Source organism: Salmo salar, chromosome 21 (genome assembly GCF_965601325.2).
Source record: "Salmo salar chromosome 21, fSalSal1, whole genome shotgun sequence".
Classification (NCBI taxonomy): Eukaryota; Metazoa; Chordata; class Actinopteri; order Salmoniformes; family Salmonidae; genus Salmo; species Salmo salar.
In genome coordinates this window covers 54,607,115-54,632,500 of record NC_138311.1, presented here as the reverse complement: position 1 = coordinate 54,632,500, position 25,386 = coordinate 54,607,115, and the positions used below count along the sequence as shown (strand labels likewise).

Genomic DNA, 25,386 nt, shown 5'->3' with positions numbered 1-25,386 from the left:
CAGAGGTTTTACAGTAACACCGAAGACACTAATTGATATGATTCAGATGTGAGTGATTAGGTAGTCAGTGTACGGTAGTAGTTCCATTACAAAATGAATAGAAATAAATCATTAGTTAAAGTTAGAGTTAGAGTTAAAGTTAGAGGTATAAACCAGCCCCTTAGAGAAACTGGTGTGACGTATTATACACTAGGGTTTAGTTACAGATGAATAACAGACAATCATGTTAGAGGTATACACCAGCCCCTTAGAGAAACTGGTGTAACTTATAATACACTAGTATGTCCCTCACTTCACCCTCGCCATAGTCAGGCTCTGTTGTCATCTTGCTTAAACAAGTGTATGAGCCTTGGGCCTCATATGCTGTTATGTCAAATGGATGACTCCCTACTAGGGTACAATGACTGGTTTTACAACATCTCCATGACAACAGATCAGGAGGGAACATGGTAATACAACATCTCCATGACAACAGATCAGGAGGGAACATGGTAATACAACATCTCCGATGACAACAGATCAGGAGGGAACATGGTAATACAACATCTCCATGACAACAGATCAGGAGGGAACATGGTAATACAACATCTCCATGACAACATCTCCATGACAGCATATGGTAATTGTAGTATCTTTAGTGAGAAAGGAGTAGAGTTACAGTATCAAGTCACAGTCCTACTGTACATTTGAAGTATTCTTGTCTGATCGGAATAATCTAGAGGATTCTTTGAAACCACATTTAATTTAGATATGAAAGCATAATAACAGAAGCTTGGTCCCAGATCTGTTAATGCTGTATTGGTGTGACAATGACTATAGGAGTTGGCGAGACAACACAAACCAGGCTTCAGTAATAGTAATGCACTCTGGGAAATGTAGTTCCTCCTTGGTTTGTGGCACAGGTGGCACCAGTGGTAGAGGTGGTAGATGTAGTAGGGTTCACTGTGGCAGAGCTTTCAGGATGGCATTGACCTCTTCTGCCACGGCGGTCAGGGCAAACTCAAACTGGTCCTGAGAGGGAGACAGAAAGGGAGGGAGACTGTCAGAGACACACACAGAGAAAAATCAACCAATTCTCTGTCGTTAACACAATGGAAAGGTCAAATGCTTTATCTAAATGTTGAAAGTGTGTGGGCAACGTAGAGAAACAAAATGTTGCAGTTCGAGGCCATGTGGCAGAGAGTGATGCGGGCGCTGGAGATTTTCTTTACTGACTTTATTGTCCTCATGGGGAAATTTTGTTCCAGTGTCATGTACACGTTTAAAACCTCTTGACGGTCGCCTAGGATAGGGGGCGCTACAGCGATTTTTGAAAAAAATTCATGCCCATTTTAAACGGCATCCTACTCAAATTCAGAAGCTAGGATATGCATATAATTAATACTTGTGGACAGAAAACACCCTAAAGTTTCTAAAACTGTTTGAATGGTGTCTGTGAGTATAACAGAACTCATATGGCAGTCAAAACCCCGAGACAGATTGTAACAGGATGTGGAATTCTGAATTGCGGACTCAACTTCATCACTTTGCCTATAAATCACACCGTGAGCTATGGTTCATTGAGCACTTCCTATTGCTTCCACTAGATGTCCCCAGTCTTTACAAAGTGGTTTGAGCCTTCTACTGTGAAAACTGACAGAAAGAGAGTCTGTGGAAAGTGGTCAAATGGAGAGGGCCATCACCATTATGACGCCGGCGCCCCTGGCTACCCTCCCCTTTCGAAACGTTTAGAAAGACAATGCAACCGTCCCCCTTGAATCTTATTGGAGCTCTGGTTGAAAAAGACCCTAAAGATTTATGTTATACAACGTTTGACATGTTTGAACGAACTTAAATTAAAAAAAAATGCATTTTGTTGAGAGAGAAGTCCCGCGGCCGACGGTACTTTTGGAGCAGCCTTCAGAACGCGCTAACAACAACAAGCTATTGGGACATAAAGGATTCACTTTTTCAAACGAAAATACATTTGTTGTGGACCTGGGATTCCTGGAAGTGCCTTCTGATGAAGATAATCAAAGGTAAGGGATTATTGACAATAGTATACAAGAGTAGATTTGATATGCGATTGTTCCAAGATGGCGCTGACCTGTAACGGTAGCCTATTTTTCTGAGTATCGCATCCCCTTTTATCGCAAAGTGTGATTACCCAGTAAAGTTATTTTTAAATCTGGCATTACAGGTGCTTTCAAGAGATGTTAATCTATAAATCTTAGAATGACAATATTACATTTGAAAAATGTTTTCGAATAGTAATTTAGTAAATTGTAGCGTTGTTTCACCGGATGCATTTGAGGGAAAATAGTTAGTCAACGTCACGCGCCGATGTAAAATGCTGTTTTTATATATAAATATGAACTTTATCGAACAAAAGAATGCATGTATTGTGTAACATGATGTCCTAGGAGTGTCATCTGATGAAGATTGTCAAAGGTTAGTGCTGCATTTAGCTGTTTTTTGGTTATTTGTGATGCATGTGGTTGGTCGGAAAATGGCTATGTGGCTACTTTTACGATATACTACTCTAACATAATCTAATGTTTTGCTTTTGCTGTAAAGCCTTTTTGAAATCAGACAACGTGGTTCGATTCAGGAGAGGTGTATCTATAAAACGATATACAATAGTCCTATATTTGAAAAAATATATATATTAAATTTTGTAAAGAAAATGGCGATGGGATTTTTTGCTGGATGTTGATCCCGCATACGGGACGGAGCCCGTCCAGAGGTTAAAGTGGCTTTTAACCTGTTATGGCTAGGGGGCAGTATTTTCACGGCTGGATAAAAAAACGTACCCGATTTAATCTGGTTACTACTCCTGCCCAGTAACTAGAATATGCATATAATTATTGGCTTTGGATAGAAAACACTCCAAAGTTTCTAAAACTGTTTGAATGGTGTCTGTGAGTATAACAGAACTCAAATGGCAGGTCAAAACCTGAGAGATTCCTTTACAGGAAGTGGCCTGTCTGACCATTTCTTGAACTTCTTTGCCATCTCTATCTTTTACAAAGGATCTCTGCTCTAACGTGACACTTCCTACGTCTTCCATGGGCACTCAGAGCCCGGGAAAAAACAGAATGTCGTCATCCCAGCCCCAGGCTGAAACACATTATCGCCTTTCTCAAGTGGCCGATCAAGGGACTGTGGGCTTAGGCGCGTGCCCTGGCTGCCCCCGTCTTTGTGATTTTTCCTCTGTTTGCCGAAAAGGAGATTCCCGGTCGGAATATTATCGCTTTTTTACGAGATAAATTGCATAAAAATTGATTTTAAACAGCGGTTGACATGCTTCGAAGTACGGTAATGGAATATTTAGAGTTTTTTTGTCACGAATTGCGCCATGCGCGCGACCCTGATTTACCATTTCGGATAGTGTCTGGGACGCACGAAGAAAACGCCGCTATTCGGATATAACGATGGATTATTTGGGACCAAACCAACATTTGTTATTGAAGTAGCAGTCCTGGGAGTGCATTCTGACGAAGACAACAAAAGGTAATCAAACTTTTATAATAGTAAATCTGATATTGGTGAAGGCTAAACTTGCCGGGTGTCTAAATAGCTAGCCCGTGATGGCTGGGCTATGTACTTAGAATATTGCAAAATGTGCTTTCACCAAAAAGCTATTTTAAAATCGGACATATCGAGTGCATAGAGGAGTTCTGTATCTATAATTCTTAAAATAATTGTTATGCTTTTTGTGAACGTTTATCGTGAGTAATTTAGTAAATTGTTAGCAAATTCCCCGGAAGTTTGCGGGGGGTATGCTAGTTCTGAACGTCACATGCTAATGTAAAAAGCTGTTTTTTGATATAAATATGAACTTGATGGAACAAAACATGCATCTATTGTATAACATAATGTCCTAGGTGTGTCATCTGATGAAGATCATCAAAGGTTAGTGCTGCATTTAGCTGTCTTCAGGGTTTTTGTGACATTATATGCTAGCTTGAAAAATGGGTGTCTGATTATTTCTGGCTTGGTACTCTGCTGACATAATCTAATGTTTTGCTTTCGCTGTAAAGCCTTTTTGAAATCGGACAGTGTGGTTAGATAAAGGAGAGTCTTGTCTTTAAAATGCTGTGAAATAGTCATATGTTTGAAAAATTGAAGTTTTTGTATTTTTGAGGAATTTGTAATTCGCGCCACGCCTATCATTGGATATTGGAGCAGGTGTTCCGCTAGCGGAACGTCTAGATGTAAGAGGTTAAATAACAAAAAAAATTGACAATACAACTTTCATAACAGTTACATAGCAATAAAAAGAGACTAGCCTGCTGGCCTTACTGGGTGGATAGGAACATTAGCCTGCTGGCCTTACTGGGTCGATAGGAACATTAGCATGCTGGCCTGCAATAGTTACCTTTGTTCGAACTGTCAAAGAACCGTCAGACCTAGAGCTCTGAAACTTTAGAAACCTGTTATAGAGCTCAAGTCGATAGTGCACGGTGAGTTATGTGGCTCTAGAAGGTTCTCAGACCGAGAAACAGCCTTGTACGTTTGCAATAACTTCAATTAATTTTGACATCACGAAAATGACGACAATTATAAAAGTCCCAGAGTCGCAAGACTAGGTGCATTGAAACCGCCTCGGCCCATAGAGACGGACCCTAACATTTCTGTCCGACAGCTCATTCAAGGACCCCGTAGCAATGCCCGGAAAATGTGGATTTTCAGCACCAATTAAGGTCGCTGCTCGGGCTCCAAATGACCTATCAAGCCAAAACTTGGGATTCGGGGTCGCCTCAGCTAGGCCTAGACATAATGTCAGAACTGGACCCACAGCTAGAACGTAACTCCGTGTTTTATGTTTTCATTATGGTTTAACTTGTTATGGATAGGGGGCAGTATTTTCACGGCCGGATAAAAAAACGTACCCGATTTAACCTGTTAGGGCTAGGGGGCAGCATTGACACGGCTGGATAAAAAACATACCCGATTTAATCTGGTTACCACTCCTACTCAGTAACTAGAATATGCATATACTTATTACATATGGATAGAAAACACCCTAAATTTTCTAAAACTGTTTGAATGGTGTCTGTGAGTATAACAGAACTCAAATGGCAGGTCAAAACCTGAGAGATTCCTTTACAGGAAGTGGCCTGTCTGACCATTTCTGGAACTTCTTTGCCATCTCTATCATTTACTAAGGATCTCTGCTCTAACGTGACACTTCCCACGTCGTCCATAGGCTCTCATAGCCCGGGAAAAAAGAGAATGTCGTCATTCCAGCCCCAGGCTGAAACACATTATCGCCTTTCTCAAGTGGCCCATCAAGAGACACTAGCTTATGCGCGTGACCCCGACCGCCCCCGCCTTTGGGATTTTTTCCTCTGTTTGCCGAAAAGGAGATTCCCTGTCGGAATTTTATCGCTTTTCTACGAGAAAAATGACGTAAAAATTGATTTTAAACAGCGGTTGACATGCTTCGACGTACGGCAATTGAATACTTTGAATTTTATTGTCAGGAATTGCGCCAAGCGCGCGACACTTCTTTACTATTTCGGATAGTGTCTGGAACGCACGAACAAAACGCCGCTATTCGGATATAACGATGGATTATTTTGGACCAAACCAACATTTGTTATTGAAGTAGACGTCCTGGGTGTGCATTCTGACGAAGACAACAAAAGGTAATGACATTTTTATAATAGTAAATATGATTATGGTGAGTGCTAAACTTGCCGGGTGTCTAAATAGCGAGCCCGTGATGCCTGGGCTATATACTTAGAATATTGCAAAATGTGCTTTCACCAAAAAGCTATTTTAAAATCGGACATATCGAGTGCATAGAGGAGGTCTGTATCTATAATTCTTAAAATAATTGTTATGCTTTTTGTGAACGTTTATCGTGAGTAATTTAGTAAAATGTTAGCGAATTCCCCGTAAGTTTGCGGGGGGTATGCTAGTTCTGAACGTCACATGCTAATGTAAAAAGCTGGTTTTTGATATAAATATGAACTTGATTGAACAAAACATGCATGTATTGTATAACATAATGTCCTAGGGTTGTCATCTGATGAAGATCATCAAAGGTGAGTGCTGCATTTAGCTGTCTTCTGGGTTTTGGTGACATTATATGCTGGCTTGAAAAATGGGTGTCTGATTATTTCTGGCTTGGTACTCTGCTGACATAATCTAATGTTTTGCTTTCGTTGTAAAGCCTTTTTGAAATCGGACAGTGTGGTTAGATTAACGAGAGTCTTATCTTTAAATGGCTGTAAAATAGTCATATGTTTGAGAAATTGAAGTAATAGGATTTTGAAGATTTTGAAAATCGCGCCACAGGCTGGCAGTGGATGTTACGTAGGTGGGACGAATTCGTCCCGCCGGTCCCATAGAGGTTAATCTGATTGTTACTCCTGCCCAGAAACTAGAATATGCATATAATTATTAGCTCTGGATAGAAAACACTCCAAAGTTTCTAAAACTGTTTGAATGGTGTCTGTGAGTATAACAGAACTCATTTGGCAGGCCAAAACCTGAGAAGATTCCAAACAGGAAGCGCCCTCTCTGACCATTTCTTGGCCTTCTTGATCAACTCTATCCAAAACAGGGGATCTCTGCTGTAACGTGACATTTTATAACGCTCCCATAGGCTCTCAGAAGGTGCCAGAACGTTGAATGATGACTTTGCAGGCCATGGCTGAAAAACAGTAGCGCATTTGGTAAGTGGTCGATCTGAGAACAATGAGACTGGCGCGTGCATGCACGAGACGACTCCATGTTTTCATTTTCAGTCTTTGAACGAAAACAACAACTCCCGGTTGGAATATTATCGCTTTTTTACGAGAAAAATTGCATAAAATTGATTTTAAACAGCGTTTGACATGCTTCGAAGTACGGTAATGGAATATTTTGAATTTATTTGTCACGAAACGCGCCGGGCGCGTCACCCTTCGTTACCCTTCGGATAGTGTCTTGAACGCAAGAAGAAAACGCCGCTATTTGGATATAACTATGGATTATTTGGAACCAAACCAACATTTGTTATTGAAGTAGAAGTCCTGGGAGTGCATTCTGACGAAGAACAGCAAAGGTAATCCAATTTTTCTTATAGTAAATCTGAGTTTGGTGAGTACCAAACTTGGTGGGTGTCAAAATAAATAATTGTTATGTTTTTTGTGAACGTTTATCGTGAGTAATTTAGTAAATTCACCGGAAGTGCTCGGAGGGAATGCTAGTTCTGAACGTCACATGCTAATGTAAAAAGCTGGTTTTTGATATAAATATGAACTTGATTGAACAAAACATGCATGTATTGTATAACATAATGTCCTAGGAGTGTCATCTGATGAAGATCATCAAAGGTTAGTGCTGCATTTAGCTGTGGTTTTTGTGACATTATATGCTAGCTTGGAAAATGGGTGTCTGATTATTTCTGGCTGGGTACTCTGCTGACATAATCTAATGTTTTGCTTTCGCTGTAAAGCCTTTTTGAAATTGGACAGTGTGGTTAGATTAACGAGAGTATTGTCTTTAAAATGGTGTAAAATAGTCATATGTTTGAAAAAATGGAAGTTTTCGGATTTTCGAGGAGTTTGTATTTCGCGCCACGCCTATCATTGGATATTGGAGCAGGTGTTCCGCTAGCGGAACGTCTAGATGTAAGATTAACAGAAGGCGCTGTGATTTTTGGGCCTGCTCTGAAATATGTGATAGTTGGCTTCAAGTCAAGTTGGAAAAAGTGGGTGTGGTGTCAGTTTGGTGTCAGAATGATATCTAATTGACTGATGGACGGTGACTTGCTGGCTGACTTTTGTCCATTTGCAATATGTTTAAACAGGGATAGAACATCACTAAATTGACATTCTGAAATCAACACCAACGAGCGATGGAGAGGAACCAGAATCACTGCCCGGCCATCCCGAGTTCATCGGGCCCAGTCAATTTCGCATTCCTGCAGTATTTTTGAGCATGTAAAATTCGTGATGGTAAATGCCCATTGAAACATACTGCAAATGGCCTGCCGTGCGCCTGGTGATTCGAACGGTTTAGCAGGAGAACATAAAAAAAAGGTTTTTAATGTCTTTAGGGGGTGCAAGGGGTCCACGGTTGGGTAGGGAGCACCCCCCACCGTGCCCATCCAATAGGGGGCACCCCTGGTCATTTTGGACATTTTTCAATTTTTTTTTAAAAAACAACACAGTCCCACTTCTCTCATGTCACCATCGAGCGATGGAGATGAACCACTATCACTGCCCGGCCATCCCGAGTTAATCGGGCAAGTCAATTTTGCCTTTCTGCAGTATTTTTGAGCATGTCAAATTCGTGATGGTAAATGCCCATTGAAACATATTGCAAATGGACAGTACATCAAGGAGATGGGGCTGTGAGCAAGTGGGTCTGGGCAAGGGAGATGTTGTGGACGTCTGTGTGAGGCTGTGGACGTCTGTGTGATGCTGTGGACGTCTGTGTGATGCTGTGGACGTCTGTGTGATGCTGTGGACGTCTGTGTGATGCTGTGGACGTCTGTGTGATGCTGTGGACGTCTGTGTGATGCTGTGGACGTCTGTGTGATGCTGTGGACGTCTGTGTGATGCTGTGGACGTCTGTGTGATGCTGTGGACGTCTGTGTGATGCTGTGGACGTCTGTGTGATGCTGTGGACGTCTGTGTGATGCTGTGGACGTCTGTGTGATGCTGTGGACGTTTGTGTGATGCTGTGGACGTTTTTGTGATGCTGTGGACGTTTTTGTGATGTTGTGGATGTTTGTGTGATGTTGTGGAAGCTTGAGTGATGTTTTGTATTGTTTATATAACATTTGATTTGATTTGTTTACTCCAGTGCTTCCAACAGTTGTGTCAAACTGGCTGGATGGATGTTCTTTGGGTGGTGGACCATTCTTGATACACACGGGAAACTGTTGAGCATCAAAAACCCAGCAGCGTTGCAGTTCTTGACACAAACCGGTACGCCTGGCACCTACTACCATACCCCGTTCAAAGGCACTTAAATCTTTTGTCTTGCCCATTCACCCTCTGAATGTCACATACACAATCCATGTTTCAATTGTCTCAAGGCTAAAAAATCCTTCTTTAACCTGTCTCCTCCCCTTCATCTACACTGATTTGAAGTGGATTTAACAAGTGACATCAATAAGGGATCATAGCTTTCACCTGGATTCACCTGGTCAGTCTATGTCATGGAAACGGCAGGTGTTCATAATGTTTTGTACAAACTGTGTAGTTTGAGAAGGCCATACCTTGGTGTGAACTAAGCTCGGTCTCTGGTCTCGAATATGTTCCAATGTTGCAGCAATATCAATCTCCTTCACACCTGGAAACACATCATATGCATTATGACGTGAAAAAATCATATTCACCAACATGGAGTCAATGATTCACAATGCTGTATAAGTGTCTAATCTAGGATAGGATAAAGTAATCCTTCTACCCCCCCCCCCAAAAAAAAAAGATATAGATGTACTATTGTAAAGTGGTTGTTCCACTGGATATCATAAGGTGAATGCACCAATGTGTAAGTCGCTCTGGATAAGAGTGTCTGCTAAATGACGTAAATGTAAATGTAAATATAAAACTACAAGGCGCAAACTATCAAAGACGTCTGACAAGATCAAGATGTCTGACTCACCCTTAGCCATGCGATTGAGGACCATGTCAATAAGGATGTAGGTTCCAGTTCTGCCAGTGCCGTCACTGTAAGAGACAGAGAATATCTCATCAGATCACACGGCACGTCATAAAGACCACAGAAATAGAATCTACAGAACGGGCTTCCTCACTCAAGTCAATGATGGTATAATGGGTGAACTGGCATCCATTGCAATGACATAATGAGTTTACCAGTCAAATTGTCAGAGTTAGAGGTTCCAAGCCTTTTCTATAATGACATTCCTATGATAGAGACACATGGTAGAGGAGTTTGATTTGATAGACTGAATATAAAACACAGGTAGTCTCTTCTAGTCCTGTTCCACATCTGGATGAGCTGTACAGCCAACTCCTATGGTCCATTGTCAATGAAAATGACAATTGAAGTTAAGTAAGACAGTACAAACAGATCTGGGACCAGGCTAAACTGGGTTAGAGCTGTAGGTTTACCTGCAGTGGACGATAATGGGGCAGGATCTACCTCTGTAACACCTATTCACCTTCCTGTTGGAGGGAGACAAGAGGGGAAGGAGGGAGAGAGGTAGAGAGAGGGGAGAGAGGGAGGGGAAGGGGGAGGGAGGGAGGGATGGAGGGTGGGAGGGAGGGAGAGAGAGGAAGGGGGGGAGAGAGGGAGGGAGGGAGAGAGGGAGGAGGGTGGGAGGGAGGGGAGGGAAGGGGGAGAGGGGGGTGGGAGGGAGGGAGGGAGGGGAGAAGAAGGGGGAGAGAGGGAGGAGGGTGGGAGGGAGGAGGGTGGGAGGGAGGGAGGGAGAGGGGGGGTGGGAGAGAGGGAGGGAGAGAGAGAGGAAGGGGGGTGGGAGGCAGGGAGGGGGGGAGAGGGGGGGTGGGAGAGAGGGAGGGAGAGAGAGAGGAAGGGGGGTGGGAGGGAGAGAGTGGAGGGAGGGATGGAGGGTGGGAGGGAGGGAGGGGGTGGGAGAGAGGGAGGGGGTGGGAGAGAGGGAGGGGGTGGGAGAGAGGGAGGGGGGTGGGAGAGAGGGAGGAAGGGGGGTGGGAGGGAGGGAGGGAGGGAGGGGGTGGGAGAGAGGGAGGGGGTGGGAGAGAGGGAGGGGGGTGGGAGAGAGGGAGGGAGGCGGTGTGGGAGAGGGAGGGATGGATGGATGGGGGGAGGGAGGGAGGTGGTGGGAGAGAGAGAGGGAGGGAGGGGGGAGAGGGAGGGAGGGATAGAAAGAGAGAAGGAGGGAGAGGAGGAGGGAGGGAGTGGAGGGAGAGAAGGAGGGAGGGAGAGATGGGGAGTGGGTGGGAGAGAGGGAGGGGGTGGGAGAGAGGGAGGGGGTGGAGGGAGAGAAAGAGAGAGGGAGGGAGAGAAGGAGGGAGGGAGGGGAGGGAGAGAGGGAGGGAGGGAGGGGAGGGAGAGAGGGAGGGAGGGAGGGAGGGGAGAGAGGGAGGGAGGGAGGGGAGAGAGGGAGGGAGGGAGGGAGGGAGGGAGGGAGGGAGGGAGGGAGGGAGGGAGGGAGGGAGGGAGGGAGGGAGGGAGGGAGGGAGGGAGGGAGGGAGGGAGGGAGAGGAGGGAGTGGAGGAAGGAAAGAGAACAATATCACAAAATGTAATGTTAACGGACAAGTCTAGATTGGATGCTGCATGGAAGTACCGTTTCTGCTTTACTGGTCTTAAAATACACACAGAAAAACAAGGTTCCCATCTCTGCCTGGAGGCCTGGATATGAATTACAGTTAGTTACAATATATTAGTCTTTGAGGTTGAGGTTAGAGAAACTCAACCCTTCAGTGGAAAGGACAGAAAGTCAAGGCGGAGTAGAGGATTGAAGGAAGGAAGGAGGGAAGGAAGGAAGGGAAGAAGGAAAGAAAGGAAAGAAGGAAGGGAAGGGAAGAAAGGAAGGAAGGGTTTCGACGGATGGACCATCCGGCCAGCGTCGACTCCTGCTGCAGTCACACCTGCCAATGATCATTTTTGTGACTATGCAACTGGACCCAGACTACTAGCTGCAAATCACAAAAATGCCACTGGGAGATGTGGGAATCCCAAGGGCCTATAGCTGACCACCATCACTGAGAGAAAGAGGGATAACCAGATAAGCAGGTACAGAGAGAGGGGGGATTGAGAGAAAGAGAGGGATAACCAGATAAGCAGGTACAGAGAGAGGGGGATTGAGAGAAAGAGAGGGATAACCAGATAAGCAGGTACAGAGAGAGGGGGGATTGAGAGAAAGAGAGAGGTAGTGAGGAAGGTAGGTAAAGATTTACTAGGAAAGAGAAATGGATAAAGTAAAGGAGGCTATCAGGGCAGGACAAAGAAGTGGAAAAACATGAGCTCAAACAAAAAATGAAGGCAAATATACACAGTTGCTTCATTAAATCTTACAAGGTTCAAACATCCCCTCATATTACATAGGACAGTATTTGGACTGGCCACACAGTCGTTACATAGGACAGTATTTAGACTGGCCACACAGTCGTTACATAGGACAGTATTTAGACTGGCCACACAGTCGTTACATAGGACAGTATTTGGACTGGCCACACAGTCGTTACATAGGACAGTATTTGGACTGGCCACACAGTCGTTACATAGGACAGTATTTAGACTGGCCACACAGTCGTTACATAGGACAGTATTTAGACTGGCCACACAGTCGTTACATAGGACAGTATTTGGACTGGCCACACAGTCGTTACATAGGACAGTATTTGGACTGGCCACACAGTCATTACATAGGACAGTATTTGGACTGGCCACACAGTCGTTACATAGGACAGTATTTGGACTGGCCACACAGTCGTTACATAGGACAGTATTTGGACTGGCCACACAGTCGTTACATAGGACAGTATTTGGACTGGCCACACAGTCGTTACATAGGACAGTATTTGGCCACACAGTCGTTACATAGGACAGTATTTGACCACAGTCATTACATAGGACAGTATTTGACCACACAGTCATTACATAGGACAGTATTTGGACTGGCCACACAGTCATTACATAGGACAGTATTTGACCACACAGTAATTACATAGGACAGTATTTGGACTGGCCACACAGTCGTTACATAGGACAGTATTTGACCACACAGTAATGACAGCCAGCTATTGTACATACACAGTGAAACTGGCAGGGCAGGGTCATGGTAGTCAAGTTGCAGTTCAACATTCAAAAGGCACCTGCACATCTGAGCTATCTACATTGCAGGTGCCTGGTAACAGTTGAATAAGATAATAAAAAAGAGGAAACCTGTACACTGCTCTTGATAGCATCTCTGCTATGATACTAGCCAGAGCAGTGAGACTAGCCAGAGCAGTGATACTATCAAGAGCAGTGAGACTAGCCAGAGCAGTGAGACTAGCCAGAGCAGTGAGACTAGCCAGAGCAGTGATACTAGCCAGAGCAGTGAGACTAGCCAGAGCAGTGAGACTAGCCAGAGCAGTGAGACTAGCCAGAGCAGTGAGACTAGCCAGAGCAGTGAGACTAGCCAGAGCAGTGAGACTAGCCAGAGCAGTGATACTATCCAGAGCAGTGAGACTAGCCAGAGCAGTGAGACTAGCCAGAGCAGTGAGACTAGCCAGAGCAGTGATACTAGCCAGAGCAGTGATACTAGCCAGAGCAGTGAGACTAGACAGAGCAGTGAGACCAGCCAGAGCAGTGAGACCAGCCAGAGCAGTGAGACTAGCCAGAGCAGTGAGACTATCCAGAGCAGTGATACTATCCAGAGCAGTGATTATATCAAGAGCAGTGATACCAGCCAGAGCAGTGAGACTAGCCAGAGCAGTGAGACTAGCCAGAGCAGTGAGACTATCAAAAGCAGTGATACCAGCCAGAGCAGTGATACCAGCCAGAGCAGTGATACCAGCCAGAGCAGTGAGACTAGCCAGAGCAGTGAGACTAGCCAGAGCAGTGAGACTAGCCAGAGCAGTGAGACTATCAAGAGCAGTGATACCAGCCAGAGCAGTGATACTATCCAGAGCAGTGAGACTAGCCAGAGCAGTGAGACTAGCCAGAGCAGTGAGACTAGCCAGAGCAGTGAGACTAGCCAGAGCAGTGAGACTAGCCAGAGCAGTGATACTAGCCAGAGCAGTGAGACTATCAAGAGCAGTGAGACTATCAAGAGCAGTGAGACTATCAAGAGCAGTGAGACTATCAAGAGCAGTGAGACCAGCCAGAGCAGTGAGACTATCCAGAGCAGTGAGACTATCCAGAGCAGTGAGACTATCAAGAGCAGTGAGACTATTAAGAGCAGTGATACTATCAAGAGCAGTGAGACTATCCAGAGCAGTGAGACTATCCAGAGCAGTGAGACTATCAAGAGCAGTGAGACTATCAAGAGCAGTGAGACTATCAAGAGCAGTGAGACTATCCAGAGCAGTGAGACCAGCCAGAGCAGTGAGACTATCCAGAGCAGTGAGACTATCCAGAGCAGTGAGACTATCAAGAGCAGTGAGACTATTAAGAGCAGTGATACTATCAAGAGCAGTGAGACCAGCCAGAGCAGTGAGACTATCCAGAGCAGTGAGACTATCCAGAGCAGTGAGACTATCAAGAGCAGTGAGACTATTAAGAGCAGTGATACTATCAAGAGCAGTGAGACCAGCCAGAGCAGTGAGACTATTAAGAGCAGTGAGACTATCCAGAGCAGTGAGACTAGCCAGAGCAGTGATACTATCCAGAGCAGTGATACTATCCAGAGCAGTGATACTATCCAGAGCAGTGAGACTATCAAGAGCAGTGAGACTATCCAGAGCAGTCAGACTACAGTGAATTAAGTGATACTGCCCAGTGGTGTAGTGTATGTCAAGCTGCACGAACAGACAACGTCTGCAGTACCTGCGGAAGTCCAGCAGAGGGCGTGTGGAGGTAGGGATTCCGTTGGCGGGCCAGCTGAGCAGGTGGAACTGTGTCAGGGTTCGAGTCTCCTGGGTCTGAACGTTCTTCAGGTAGAAACTACGAACCAGGAAGTCCTTACACCAGATGTGTTCAGAGACCAAGTTCACCTTGTAGGGAACAAAGATTATTTAATAATCACTGCAGTGGGCCCCTGAACAAGGCAGTTAACCGACAGAGATAGACTATAGATAAGTGTTTCTCAATCCTGGTCCTGGGGACCCAAAGGGGTGTACATTTTTAGTTTTTTTGCCCTAGCACTACACAACTGATTGAAATCATCAACTCGTCATCAGATTTCGATGATTTGAATCAGGTGTGTAGTGCTAAGGACCAGGATTGAGAACTACTGATAACGATATATATATATATATAAACCCCTCACCTCGTAGATGTGGTAGAGGGAGGATCCCTCGTCAGGCCAGTAGCGAACACACTGAGTCTCTCCATCCTCAACCAGAGCTGTCATCATCACGATCACTGTGCAGCCATTCTCCCACACCATCTATATTACAACAACACACTGTCACTGTACAGCCATTCTCCCACACCATCTATATTACAACACACTGTCACTGTGCAGCCATTCTCCCACACCATCTATATTACAACAACACACTGTCACTGTGCAGCCATTCTCCCACACCATCTATATTACAACACACTGTCACTGTGCAGCCATTCTCCCACACCATCTATATTACAACAACACACTGTCACTGTACAGCCATTCTCCCACACCATCTATATTACAACACACTGTCACTGTGCAGCCATTCTCCCACACCATCTATATTACAACAACACACTGTCACTGTGCAGCCATTCTCCCACACCATCTATATTACAACACACTATCACTGTGCAGCCATTCTCCCACACCATCTATATTACAACAACACACTGTCACTGTACAGCCATTCTCCCACACCATCTATATTACAACACACTGTCACTGTGCAGCCATTCTCCCACACCATCTATATTACAACAACACACTGTCACTGTACAGCCATTCTCCCACACCATCTATATTACAACAACACACTGTCACTGTGCAGCCATTCTCCCACACCATCTATATCACAACAACAACACTGTCACTGTACAGTACAACAACAACACTGTCACACAGCTGACTGTACTGGTATATACTGTGATTGACAAACCAGACTAGGGCCATAGTTACTGCGCCATGTCCTTCTACATTCAACTGTGTCACTAGAGCTGCGTTTACACAAGCAGCCCTGTTCTGATCCTTTTTCCAAGTTTCAGTTTATTAACGTACCATTAAAAACTGCTTTCCTTCAAGATCTTTGGTCAGCTGACTCAAGCTAAAAGTTCCTCAGAGTACTATGTGTTCCACTGACCTGCCAGAAGTCAGCGATGGTGTGTTCTAGTGGTCCCTGGGTGGCGATGTAAGCAGGCAGTCGAGGATCGTGGTCAATCTGGGGTATACAGACAGAGGATATTTAATGACATCTGTGTCAACCACAAGACAAAGTCCATCACCATCCCAAGAGTAGCAGTCAGAGATCTTACTATGATACTGGCATTAATGTAGTCTTCCTTAGTGGAGTTGCTGTCTGCCTTCAGTTTCACACGGGAGTGATCATCTGGAACAGAACACAGAGTAACTAACCAAACTCTAGAAGAGGATCGTAGTAGATATAACATTTAGGCCTGGATTCAATCTAATGCAGATGAATGGCCTGCGCACAGCAATAGGCTTATCAAAGGCAATTTTCCCTGACGTTTGCTGAGATCACGCTTGCTCTAAATGCTGCGGATGCCCAGCTCAAGCAGAAATCCACTTGACCTTATTATGTGTTTGATTGAATCCCAGCCCAAGATTGGAGGATAAACCCGAGGAGAGGTATATAAGACTCACAGGGAAGAAACTCAGGGCAGCGGTTCTTCTCCAGGTGGGCTTCACTCTGCGCTACAGTGACAGCACTGGGTTCAGCCTGGTAGGAACATAGAGCCTTCCACTCCTTCATCAGACGGTCCTTATTCTTCAGATGATCCTCCATATAGGCCTGAGGAGAGGAACACTAACGTTAGGAACAGAGTTCAGAATATCTTCGCCATGGGATATGAATACTAGTTGTTATAGTGTGTTTGATGAGAGCTCAAAGGCATTATCATTATTAAACAATCAGGGCCCATTTCCTGGACACAGATAAATATAATGACCCCATACCTTCTGATACTGACCAGTAGTAAATATAATGACCCCATACCCTCTGATACTGACCAGTAGTAAATATAATGACCCCATACCCTCTGATACTGACCAGTAGTAAATATAATGACCCCATACCCACTGATACTGACCAGAAGTAAATATAATGACCCCATACCCTCTGATACTGACCAGTAGTAAATATAATGACCCCATACCCTCCGATACTGACCAGTAGTAAATATAATGACCCCATACCTTCTGATACTGACCAGTAGTAAATATAATGACCCCATACCCTCTGATACTGACCAGTAGTAAATATAATGACCCCATACCCTCTGATACTGACCAGTAGTAAATATAATGACCCCATACCCTCTGATACTGACCAGTAGTAAATATAATGACCCCATACCCTCTGATACTGACCAGTAGTAAATATAATGACCCCATACCCACTGATACTGACCAGAAGTAAATATAATGACCCCATACCCTCTGATACTGACCAGTAGTAAATATAATGACCCCATACCCTCCGATACTGACCAGTAGTAAATATAATGACCCCATACCTTCTGATACTGACCAGTAGTAAATATAATGACCCCATACCCTCTGATACTGACCAGTAGTAAATAAAATGACCCCATACCCTCTGATACTGACCAGTAGTAAATATAATGACCCCATACCCTCTGATACTGACCAGTAGTAAATATAATGACCCCATACCTTCTGATACTGACCAGTAGTAAATATAATGACCCCATACCCACTGATACTGACCAGTAGTAAATATAATGACCCCATACCCTCTGATACTGACCAGCAGTAAATATAATGACCCCATACCCTCCGATACTGACCAGTAGTAAATATAATGACCCCATACCCTGACACTGACCAGTATCATGTGACCAGTAGAGATGTCCATCTTGGACTGGGCGGGCTCTTCGCTCCAGGAGGGCGTACTGCTGTGTGAGGAGGGGCTGTGTTGTGGACCGTCACTGAATTGGGACGACACACTGCTCACCCTGGAGGTGTCTGTCCCCCTCCGTCCCCCCGCTCCCACACCCACCGCCTCCTGACGACTGAGCGAAGTCTTGGCTGCCATGTGCTGCCTGCAGAGCTCCTAGGAAGTCCACAGAAAGATATTCCGGTAAACAAGCTGTAAACAAGAAGCTAATCACTTTCATCAGCCACAATTATGATTCTATCATCACAAGTCGTGAGAAATTGAATGGAGACATTAAATGGTAAAATGTCACACAAGCAACTAACAACAGTGGATGCAGATGTATGCTCAATATAAAATGATAAAGCCACGACTAGTTGGTTGCCACAATATTGGAAGAGGCAATTACTTAAAAAAAGAAATGAAAGAATTAGTCTGCCTGCCACCCGCATTGACAGCAATGCAGCATAAAATTCAAGTCAGTTGGAAACAGGGCTTTAATGTCCCAATACCTTGACATTAGGTCTATGAAGTGACATATCTACAGTGAGGAAAAAAAGTATTTGATCCCCTGCTGATTTTGTACGTTTGCCCACTGACAAAGAAATTATCAGTCTATAATTTTAACGGTAGGTTTATTTGAACAGTGAGAGACAGAATAACAACAAAAAATCCAGAAAAACGCATGTCACTAATGTTATAAATTTATTTGCATTTTAATGAGGGAAATAAGTATTTGACCCCCTCTCAATCAGAAAGATTTCTGGCTCCCAGCTGTCTTTTATACAGGTAATGAGCTGAGATTAGGAGCACACTCTTAAAGGGAGTGCTCCTAATCTCAGTTTGTTACCTGTATAAAAGACACCTGTCCACAGAAGCAATCAATCAATCAGATGTCAAACTCTCCACCATGGCCAAGACCAAAGAGCTCTCCAAGGATGTCAGGGACAAGATTGTTGTCAGGTATGCTATCTTCGAATTCCCTTCCATAAATCAGCCCAGGCGCAGCGTGCCGGTAGTTCCACATATTTTGTTAGTGAACCCGAAGAAAACAAGAAACAGGTGAAACTGAAACAAACGTGGCGTTCTGGGGCTGCAATAAACACAGCTGCACAAAAAACAAGATCCCACGAAAGCACAGGGAAAAACAGGCTGCCTAAGTATGGCTTCCAATCAGAGACAACCATAGACAGCTGCCTCTGATTGGAAACCATACCCGGCCAAAACATAGAAACAAAAACATAGAATGCCCACCCACCTATCACACCCTGACCTAGCTAAACAGAGAAAACACTGCTCTCTTAGGTCAGAGCGTGACAATTGTAGACCTACACAAGGCTGGAATGGGCTACAAGACCATCGCCAAGCAGCTTGGTGAGAAGGTGACAACAGTTGGTGCGATTATTCGCAAATGGAAGAAACACAAAAGAACTGTCAATCTCCCTCGGCCTGGGGCTCCATGCAAGATCTCACCTCGTGGAGTTGCAATGATCATGAGAACGGTGAGGAATCAGCCCAGAACTACACGGGAGGATCTTGTCAATGATCTCAAAGCAGCTGGGACCATAGTCACCAAGAAAACAATTGGTAACACACTACGCCGTGAAGGACTGAAATCCTGCAGCGCCCGCAAGGTCCCCCTGCTCAAGAAAGCACATATACATGCCCGTCTGAAGTTTGCCAATGAACATCTGAATGATTCACAGGACAACTGGGTGAAAGTGTTGTGGTCAGATGAGACCAAAATGAAGCTCTTTAGCATCAATTCAACTCGCCGTCTTTGGAGGAGGAGGAATGTTGCCTATTTCCCCAAGAACACCATCCCCACCGTCAAACATGGAGGTGGAAACATTATGCTTTGGAGGTGTTTTTCTGCTAAGGGGACAGGACAACTTCACCGCATCAAAGGGATGATGGACGGGGCCATGTACTGTCAAATCTTGGGTGAGAACCTCCTTCCCTCAGCCAGGGCATTGAAAATGGGTCGTGGATGGGTATTCTAGCATGACAATGACCCAAAACACACAGCCAAGGCAACAAAGGAGTGGCTCAAGAAGAAGCACATTAAGGTCCTGGAGTGGCCTAGCCAGTCTCCAGACCTTAATCCCATAGAAAATCTGTGGAGGGAGCTGAAGGTTCGAGTTGCCAAACGTCAGCCTCGAAACCTTAATGACTTGGAGAAGATCTGCAAAGAGGAGTGGGACAAAATCCCTCCTGAGATGTGTGCAAACCTGGTGGCCAACTACAAGAAACGTCTGACCTCCTGTGATTGCCAACGAGGGTTTTGCCACCAAGTACTAAGTCATGTTTTGCAGAGGGGTCAAATACTTATTTCCCTCATTAAAATGCAAATCATTTTCTAAAATTTTTGACATGCGTTTTTCTGGATTTTTCTTCGGCTTGCAAGCCTCCCCCTTTTTCCTTCAAAATAATGATGGTCATTATGGCCAAACAGTTCTATTTTTGTTTCATCAGACCAGAGGACATTTCTCCAAAAAGTACGATCTTTGTCCCCATGTGCAGTTACAAACCGTAGTCTGGCTTTTTTATGGCGGTTTTGGAGCAGTGGCTTCTTCCTTGCTGAGCGGCCTTTCAAGTTATGTCGATATAGGACTCGTTTTACTGTGGATATAGATACTTTTGTACCCGTTTCCTCCAGCATCTTCCCCTTTGTCCTTTGCTGTTGTTCTGGGATTGATTTGCACGTCTCCTTCCTGAGCGGTATGATGGCTGCATGGTCCCATGGTGTTTACACTTGTGTACTATTGTTTGTACAGATTTGTACATTTTTCTGAGGTCTTGGCTGATTTCTTTACATTGTCCCATGATGTCAAGCAAGGAGGTACTGAGTTTGAAGGTAGGCCTTGAAATACATTCACAAATACACATCCAATTGACTCAAATTATGTCAATTAGCCTATCAGAAGCTTCTAAAACCATGACATCATCTTCTGGAATTTTCCAAGCTGTTTAAAGGCACAGTCAACTTAGTGTATGTAAACTTCTGACCCACTGGAATTGTGATACAGTGAATTATAAGTGAAACAATCTGTCTGTATACAATTGTTGGAAGAATTACTTGTGTCATGCACAAAGTAGATGTCCTAACCGACTTGCCAAAACTATAGTTTGTTAACAAGAAATTTGTGGAGTGGTTGAAAAACGAGTTTTAATGACTCCAACCTAAGTGTATGTAAACTTCCGACTTCAACTGTATAAGGCTCTATCCTCGCCTACCCGGTAGTCAAAGTGTCAGGTTCCAAATGGCACCCTATTCCCTATCTAGTGCACTACTTTTGACCAGCCAAATGGCACAATATTCTCTATCTAGTGCACTACTTTTGACCAACCAAATGGCACGATATTCCCTATCTAGTGCACTGCTTTTGACCAGCCCGAATGGCACAATATTCCCTATCTAGTGCACTGCTTTTGACCAGTCCAAATGGCACAATATTCCCTATCTAGTGCACTACTTTTGACCAGCCAAATGGCACAATATTCCCTATCTAGTGCACTACTTTTGACCAACCAAATAGCACAATATTCCCTATCAAGTGCACTACTTTTGACACAGGCCCATAGCGCTCTGGTTTAAAAAGAAGTGCACTACATGGGCATTAGGGAGTGATTTGGGACACACAGGAAGTGTCTCCTCTCCTCTACCTGGTAGTCAAAGTGTGTCTCCGGTCCTCCCTCGGGTCCGAGGCCCAGTTTCCCTGAGGCCGGCTGCTGGGCGTGGTGTCTGAGACAGGCGATGGTCAGCGCTACTACCACCACCCCGCCCACACACGCCATGGACACCAGCGTCAGTACCAGCCCACTGGAGCCCTCCCTCACCCGCGTGGCATGGGGCAGCCCATGACCCTCACTCCTCTGTGGGGGAGAGAGAGAAATAGAGAGGAGAGAGAAGAATAGAGAGGTCGAGAGAGAGTAGGAGGAAGAGGAAGAGAGAGACAGAGAGGAGAGAGAGTAGGAGGAGAGAGAGTAGGAGAGAGAGAGAGAGAGAGAGAGAGAGAGAAGAGAGAAATAGAAAAGAGAGAAAAATAGAGGGGAGAGAGAGTAGGAGAAAGAGGAAGTGAGAGAGAAGCGAAGGAGAAAGTAGGGAAAAGGTGATTATTATTTATGTCAACAAAGATACTTGTTTGTTTATTGAGATGTTAAGAAGTTAGTTCTCTTCAGAGAGTTGACTATAATGATATCTGTCTCTTCCCCACTCGTAATGATAGAGCAGGACCAGAAAAATGACAGCGAGAGACAGCTGTGAACTACCAGCTGTTAACTACCAGCTGTTAACTACCAGCTGTGAACTACCAGCTGTGAACTACCAGCTGTTAACTACCAGCTGTTAACTACCAGCTGTGAACTACCAGCTGTGAACTACCAGCTGTTAACTACCAGCTGTTAACTACCAGCTGTTAACTACCAGCTGTGAACTACCAGCTGTGAACTACCAGCTGTGAACTACCAGCTGTTAACTACCAGCTGTTAACTACCAGCTGTTAACTACCAGCTGTGAACTACCAGCTGTTAACTACCAGCTGTTAACTACCAGCTGTGAACTACCAGCTGTGAACTACCAGCTGTTAACTACCAGCTGTTAACTACCAGCTGTTAACTACCAGCTGTGAACTACCAGCTGTTAACTACCAGCTGTGAACTACCAGGTGTGAACTACCAGCTGTTAACTACCAGCTGTTAACTACCAGGTGTGAACTACCAGCTGTTAACTACCAGCTGTTAACTACCAGCTGTGAACTACCAGCTGTGAACTACCAGCTGTTAACTACCAGCTGTTAACTACCAGCTGTTAACTACCAGCTGTTAACTACCAGCTGTTAACTACCAGCTGTGAACTACCAGCTGTTAACTACCAGCTGTTAACTACCAGCTGTTAACTACCAGCTGTGAACTACCAGCTGTTAACTACCAGCTGTGAAACAGGGAAGAGACTCAGGTGGTATGCTAATTTGGTAGAGCAGACCTATCTCACTCTATTAAATTAATCAAAGCAGGATATTTTACATTGGGCTAGAAATTCAAAAGGAAATGTCCTCCTGTGTGCTACCTATATCCCCCCACTAGAGCTAAGGATGATGTTAAAGAGTTGAAATATTTTATTTAACCAGGCAAGTCATTTAAGTGCACATTCTTATTTTACAATGACGGCCCACCCCGGCCAAACCCTCCCCTAACCCAGACGACGCTGGGCCAATTGTGCGCCGCCCTATAGGACTCCCGGTCACGGCTGGTTGTGATACAGCCCGGGATCGAACCAGGGTCTGTAGTGACGCCTCTAGCACTGAGATGCAGTGCCTTAGACAGCTGCGACCACTCGGGAGACAAGAAGTATAGCCAATTGGAATTTTGTGGTTTGTATATTTGATCATTTCATTGAGGATACCATCAACACCACAGGCCTTTTGGGGTTGGAGGCTTTGTATTTTGTCCTGTAGTTTATTCAAATCAAATCCAATTTTATTAGTCACATGCGTCAAATACAACAGGTGTAGACCTTACAGTGAAATGCTTACTTACGAGGCCCTAACCAACAATGCAGTTTAAAAAAAAAATACGAATAAGAATAAGAGATAAAAGTAACAAGTAATTAAAGAGCAGCAGAAAAATAACAATAGCGAGACTTTATACAGGGGGGTACCGGTACAAATCCAATTTTGATAAACTCCCATATCTATTGGGTGAAATACCACAGTGTGCCATCACAGCAGCAAGATGTGTGACCTGTTGATACAAGAAAAGGTCAACCAGTGAAGAACAAACACCATTGTAAATACAACCCATATTTATGTTTATTTATTTTCCCTTTTGTAAATGACATTTGAAATGTCTTTATTCTTTTGGAACTTTTGTGAGTAATGTTACTGTTCATTTTTTGATTGCTTATTTCACTTTTGTTTATTGTCTATTTCACTTGCTTTGGTAACGTTAACATATAGTATAACATTTGGGGCGGCAGGTAGCCGTGTGCTTAGAGCTTTGGACTTGTATCCGAAAGGTTACTGGATTGAATCCCCGAGCTGACAAGGTAAAAATCTGTCGTTCTGCATATGAACAAGGCAGTTTAACCCACTGTTCCCTGGTAGGCCGTCATTGTAAATAAGAATTTGTTCTTAACTGGCTTGCCCAGTTTAATAAAGGTAAAAAAATGTTTTTAAATAAATAAAGCCCATTGAATTGAGAGAGAGGTATAGAGATACAATAAAGGGGGCTGTAAAAATGTAAAATGAAGTGGGAGAGAATGATGAAAAGAGAGCCCCCCCACTGTCTGTTGATGTTGCCATGACGTCTGAGATCCTCAGTGGGGGAGGACAGAGCCAGGTGCTGTCATGGCAACAGAGAAATGCTCGGTGTAATGAGTGGTCATCATGGGGAGAAGAGAGGTGACACTCTAGTGCTCCAACCTACACCCCCTGGACATTCAACTAAATGCTTTCCCTCTCCAGTCTCCACTCATTTCTCCTATCTTCCTCTGAGACTCTCTCTCACTCTCTCCATCTCAGCCCTTGCCTCTCCTCCTTTCTCTCTCTCTCTCCTTGGAATGTTCCCGGGGAGGGGGGCAGTGTTTGAGTGAACTATGAGACAGCGGGGACGGGGGAAGGGGGTTCAGACTAGGGCTCCTCATAAAATCTTATTTACAATGACGGCCTAAGAACAGTAGGTTAACTGCCTTGTTCAGAGGCAGAACGACAGATTTTTACCTTGTCAGCTCAGGGATTTGATCTAGCAACTTTTCGGTTACTAGTCCAACGCTCTAACCACTAGACTAACTGCCGTCCCAGGGCAGGGAAAACGAGCTGGTTGTGGACAAGAGGACAAATTCCCCCTACGGCCAGACTGGAGCAGCCTGATAAACATGGAGTCTAGCTGGGGTACAGGGAGGGATGAGGGGTGAGGAGAGGGAGTGAGGGGGTGTGGAGGGGTAAGGGGTCGAGGATGTTAGGAGGCCAAGATTCTGGGGTGTTAGGAGACGAAGTAGGAATTAGGAGTTGTACAGGCAATGGAGAGATGGGATAAGGTTCTGAGTGGTAGGGACATAAGAGTTAGCAATTGAATATAAGGAACAAATTACTTTTTTAAACATTTGATTTCTTACCCCAGTTAACCCAGTCAGTAACACAGCAGTATAACATGTCTTACCCCAGTAAACCCAGTCAGTATAACATGTCTTACCCCAGTAAACCCAGTCAGTAATACAGCAGTATAACATGTCTTACCCCAGTAAACCCAGTCAGTATAACATGTCTTACCCCAGTAAACCCAGTCAGTAACATAGCAGTATAACATGTCTTACCCTTGTTAACCAAGTCAGTAACACAGCAGTATAACATGTCTTACCCCAGTTAACCCAGTCAGTAACACAGCAGTATAACATGTCTTACCCCAGTAAACCCAGTCAGTATAACATGTCTTACCCCAGTAAACCCAGTCAGTAACACAGCAGTATAACATGTCTTACCCCAGTAAACCCAGTCAGTAACACAGCAGTATAACATGTCTTACCCCAGTAAACACACAATAAAACAATTGATTATAATCAATACATTTTTAGAAAGTAAAAGTGACCAAATGGTGAAGAATGATTAGCTGTTAGACGCAGGGCCAGTAGCACATTACATCATCGCCTCTTCAATCACAGGGCTGCACTGACCCTGTCACCACAGCAACCACCCACCTGTCACCACAGTAACCACCCACCTGTCACCACAGTAACCACCCACCTGTCACCACAGTAACCACCCACCTGACACCACAGT

General features: G+C 44.5%; 1 protein-coding gene across 2 annotated transcripts in view; it reads right to left on the bottom strand.

Annotated features, from left to right (window-relative positions):
- The window catches only part of LOC106582506 (receptor-type tyrosine-protein phosphatase-like N), a 100,196-nt gene that overhangs the window by 133 nt on the left and 74,677 nt on the right, over positions 1-25,386 (bottom strand). Inside the window, exons 13-23 of one of the 2 annotated variants that reach the window (XM_045704906.2) lie at positions 21,278-21,487; positions 17,549-17,788; positions 16,357-16,504; positions 16,008-16,081; positions 15,836-15,913; positions 14,851-14,970; positions 14,409-14,575; positions 10,065-10,118; positions 9,595-9,659; positions 9,206-9,279; positions 1-1,011 (exon numbers count right to left, since the gene is read on the bottom strand). The exon at positions 1-1,011 is cut by the window's left edge and continues 133 nt beyond it. In XM_045704906.2, the coding sequence (XP_045560862.2) occupies positions 940-1,011; positions 9,206-9,279; positions 9,595-9,659; positions 10,065-10,118; positions 14,409-14,575; positions 14,851-14,970; positions 15,836-15,913; positions 16,008-16,081; positions 16,357-16,504; positions 17,549-17,788; positions 21,278-21,487 (1,302 nt within the window). In that variant the 3' untranslated portion in view covers positions 1-939. The remainder of the gene's footprint in view (positions 1,012-9,205; positions 9,280-9,594; positions 9,660-10,064; positions 10,119-14,408; positions 14,576-14,850; positions 14,971-15,835; positions 15,914-16,007; positions 16,082-16,356; positions 16,505-17,548; positions 17,789-21,277; positions 21,488-25,386) is intronic. The other variant, XM_045704907.2, reaches the window with a different exon arrangement.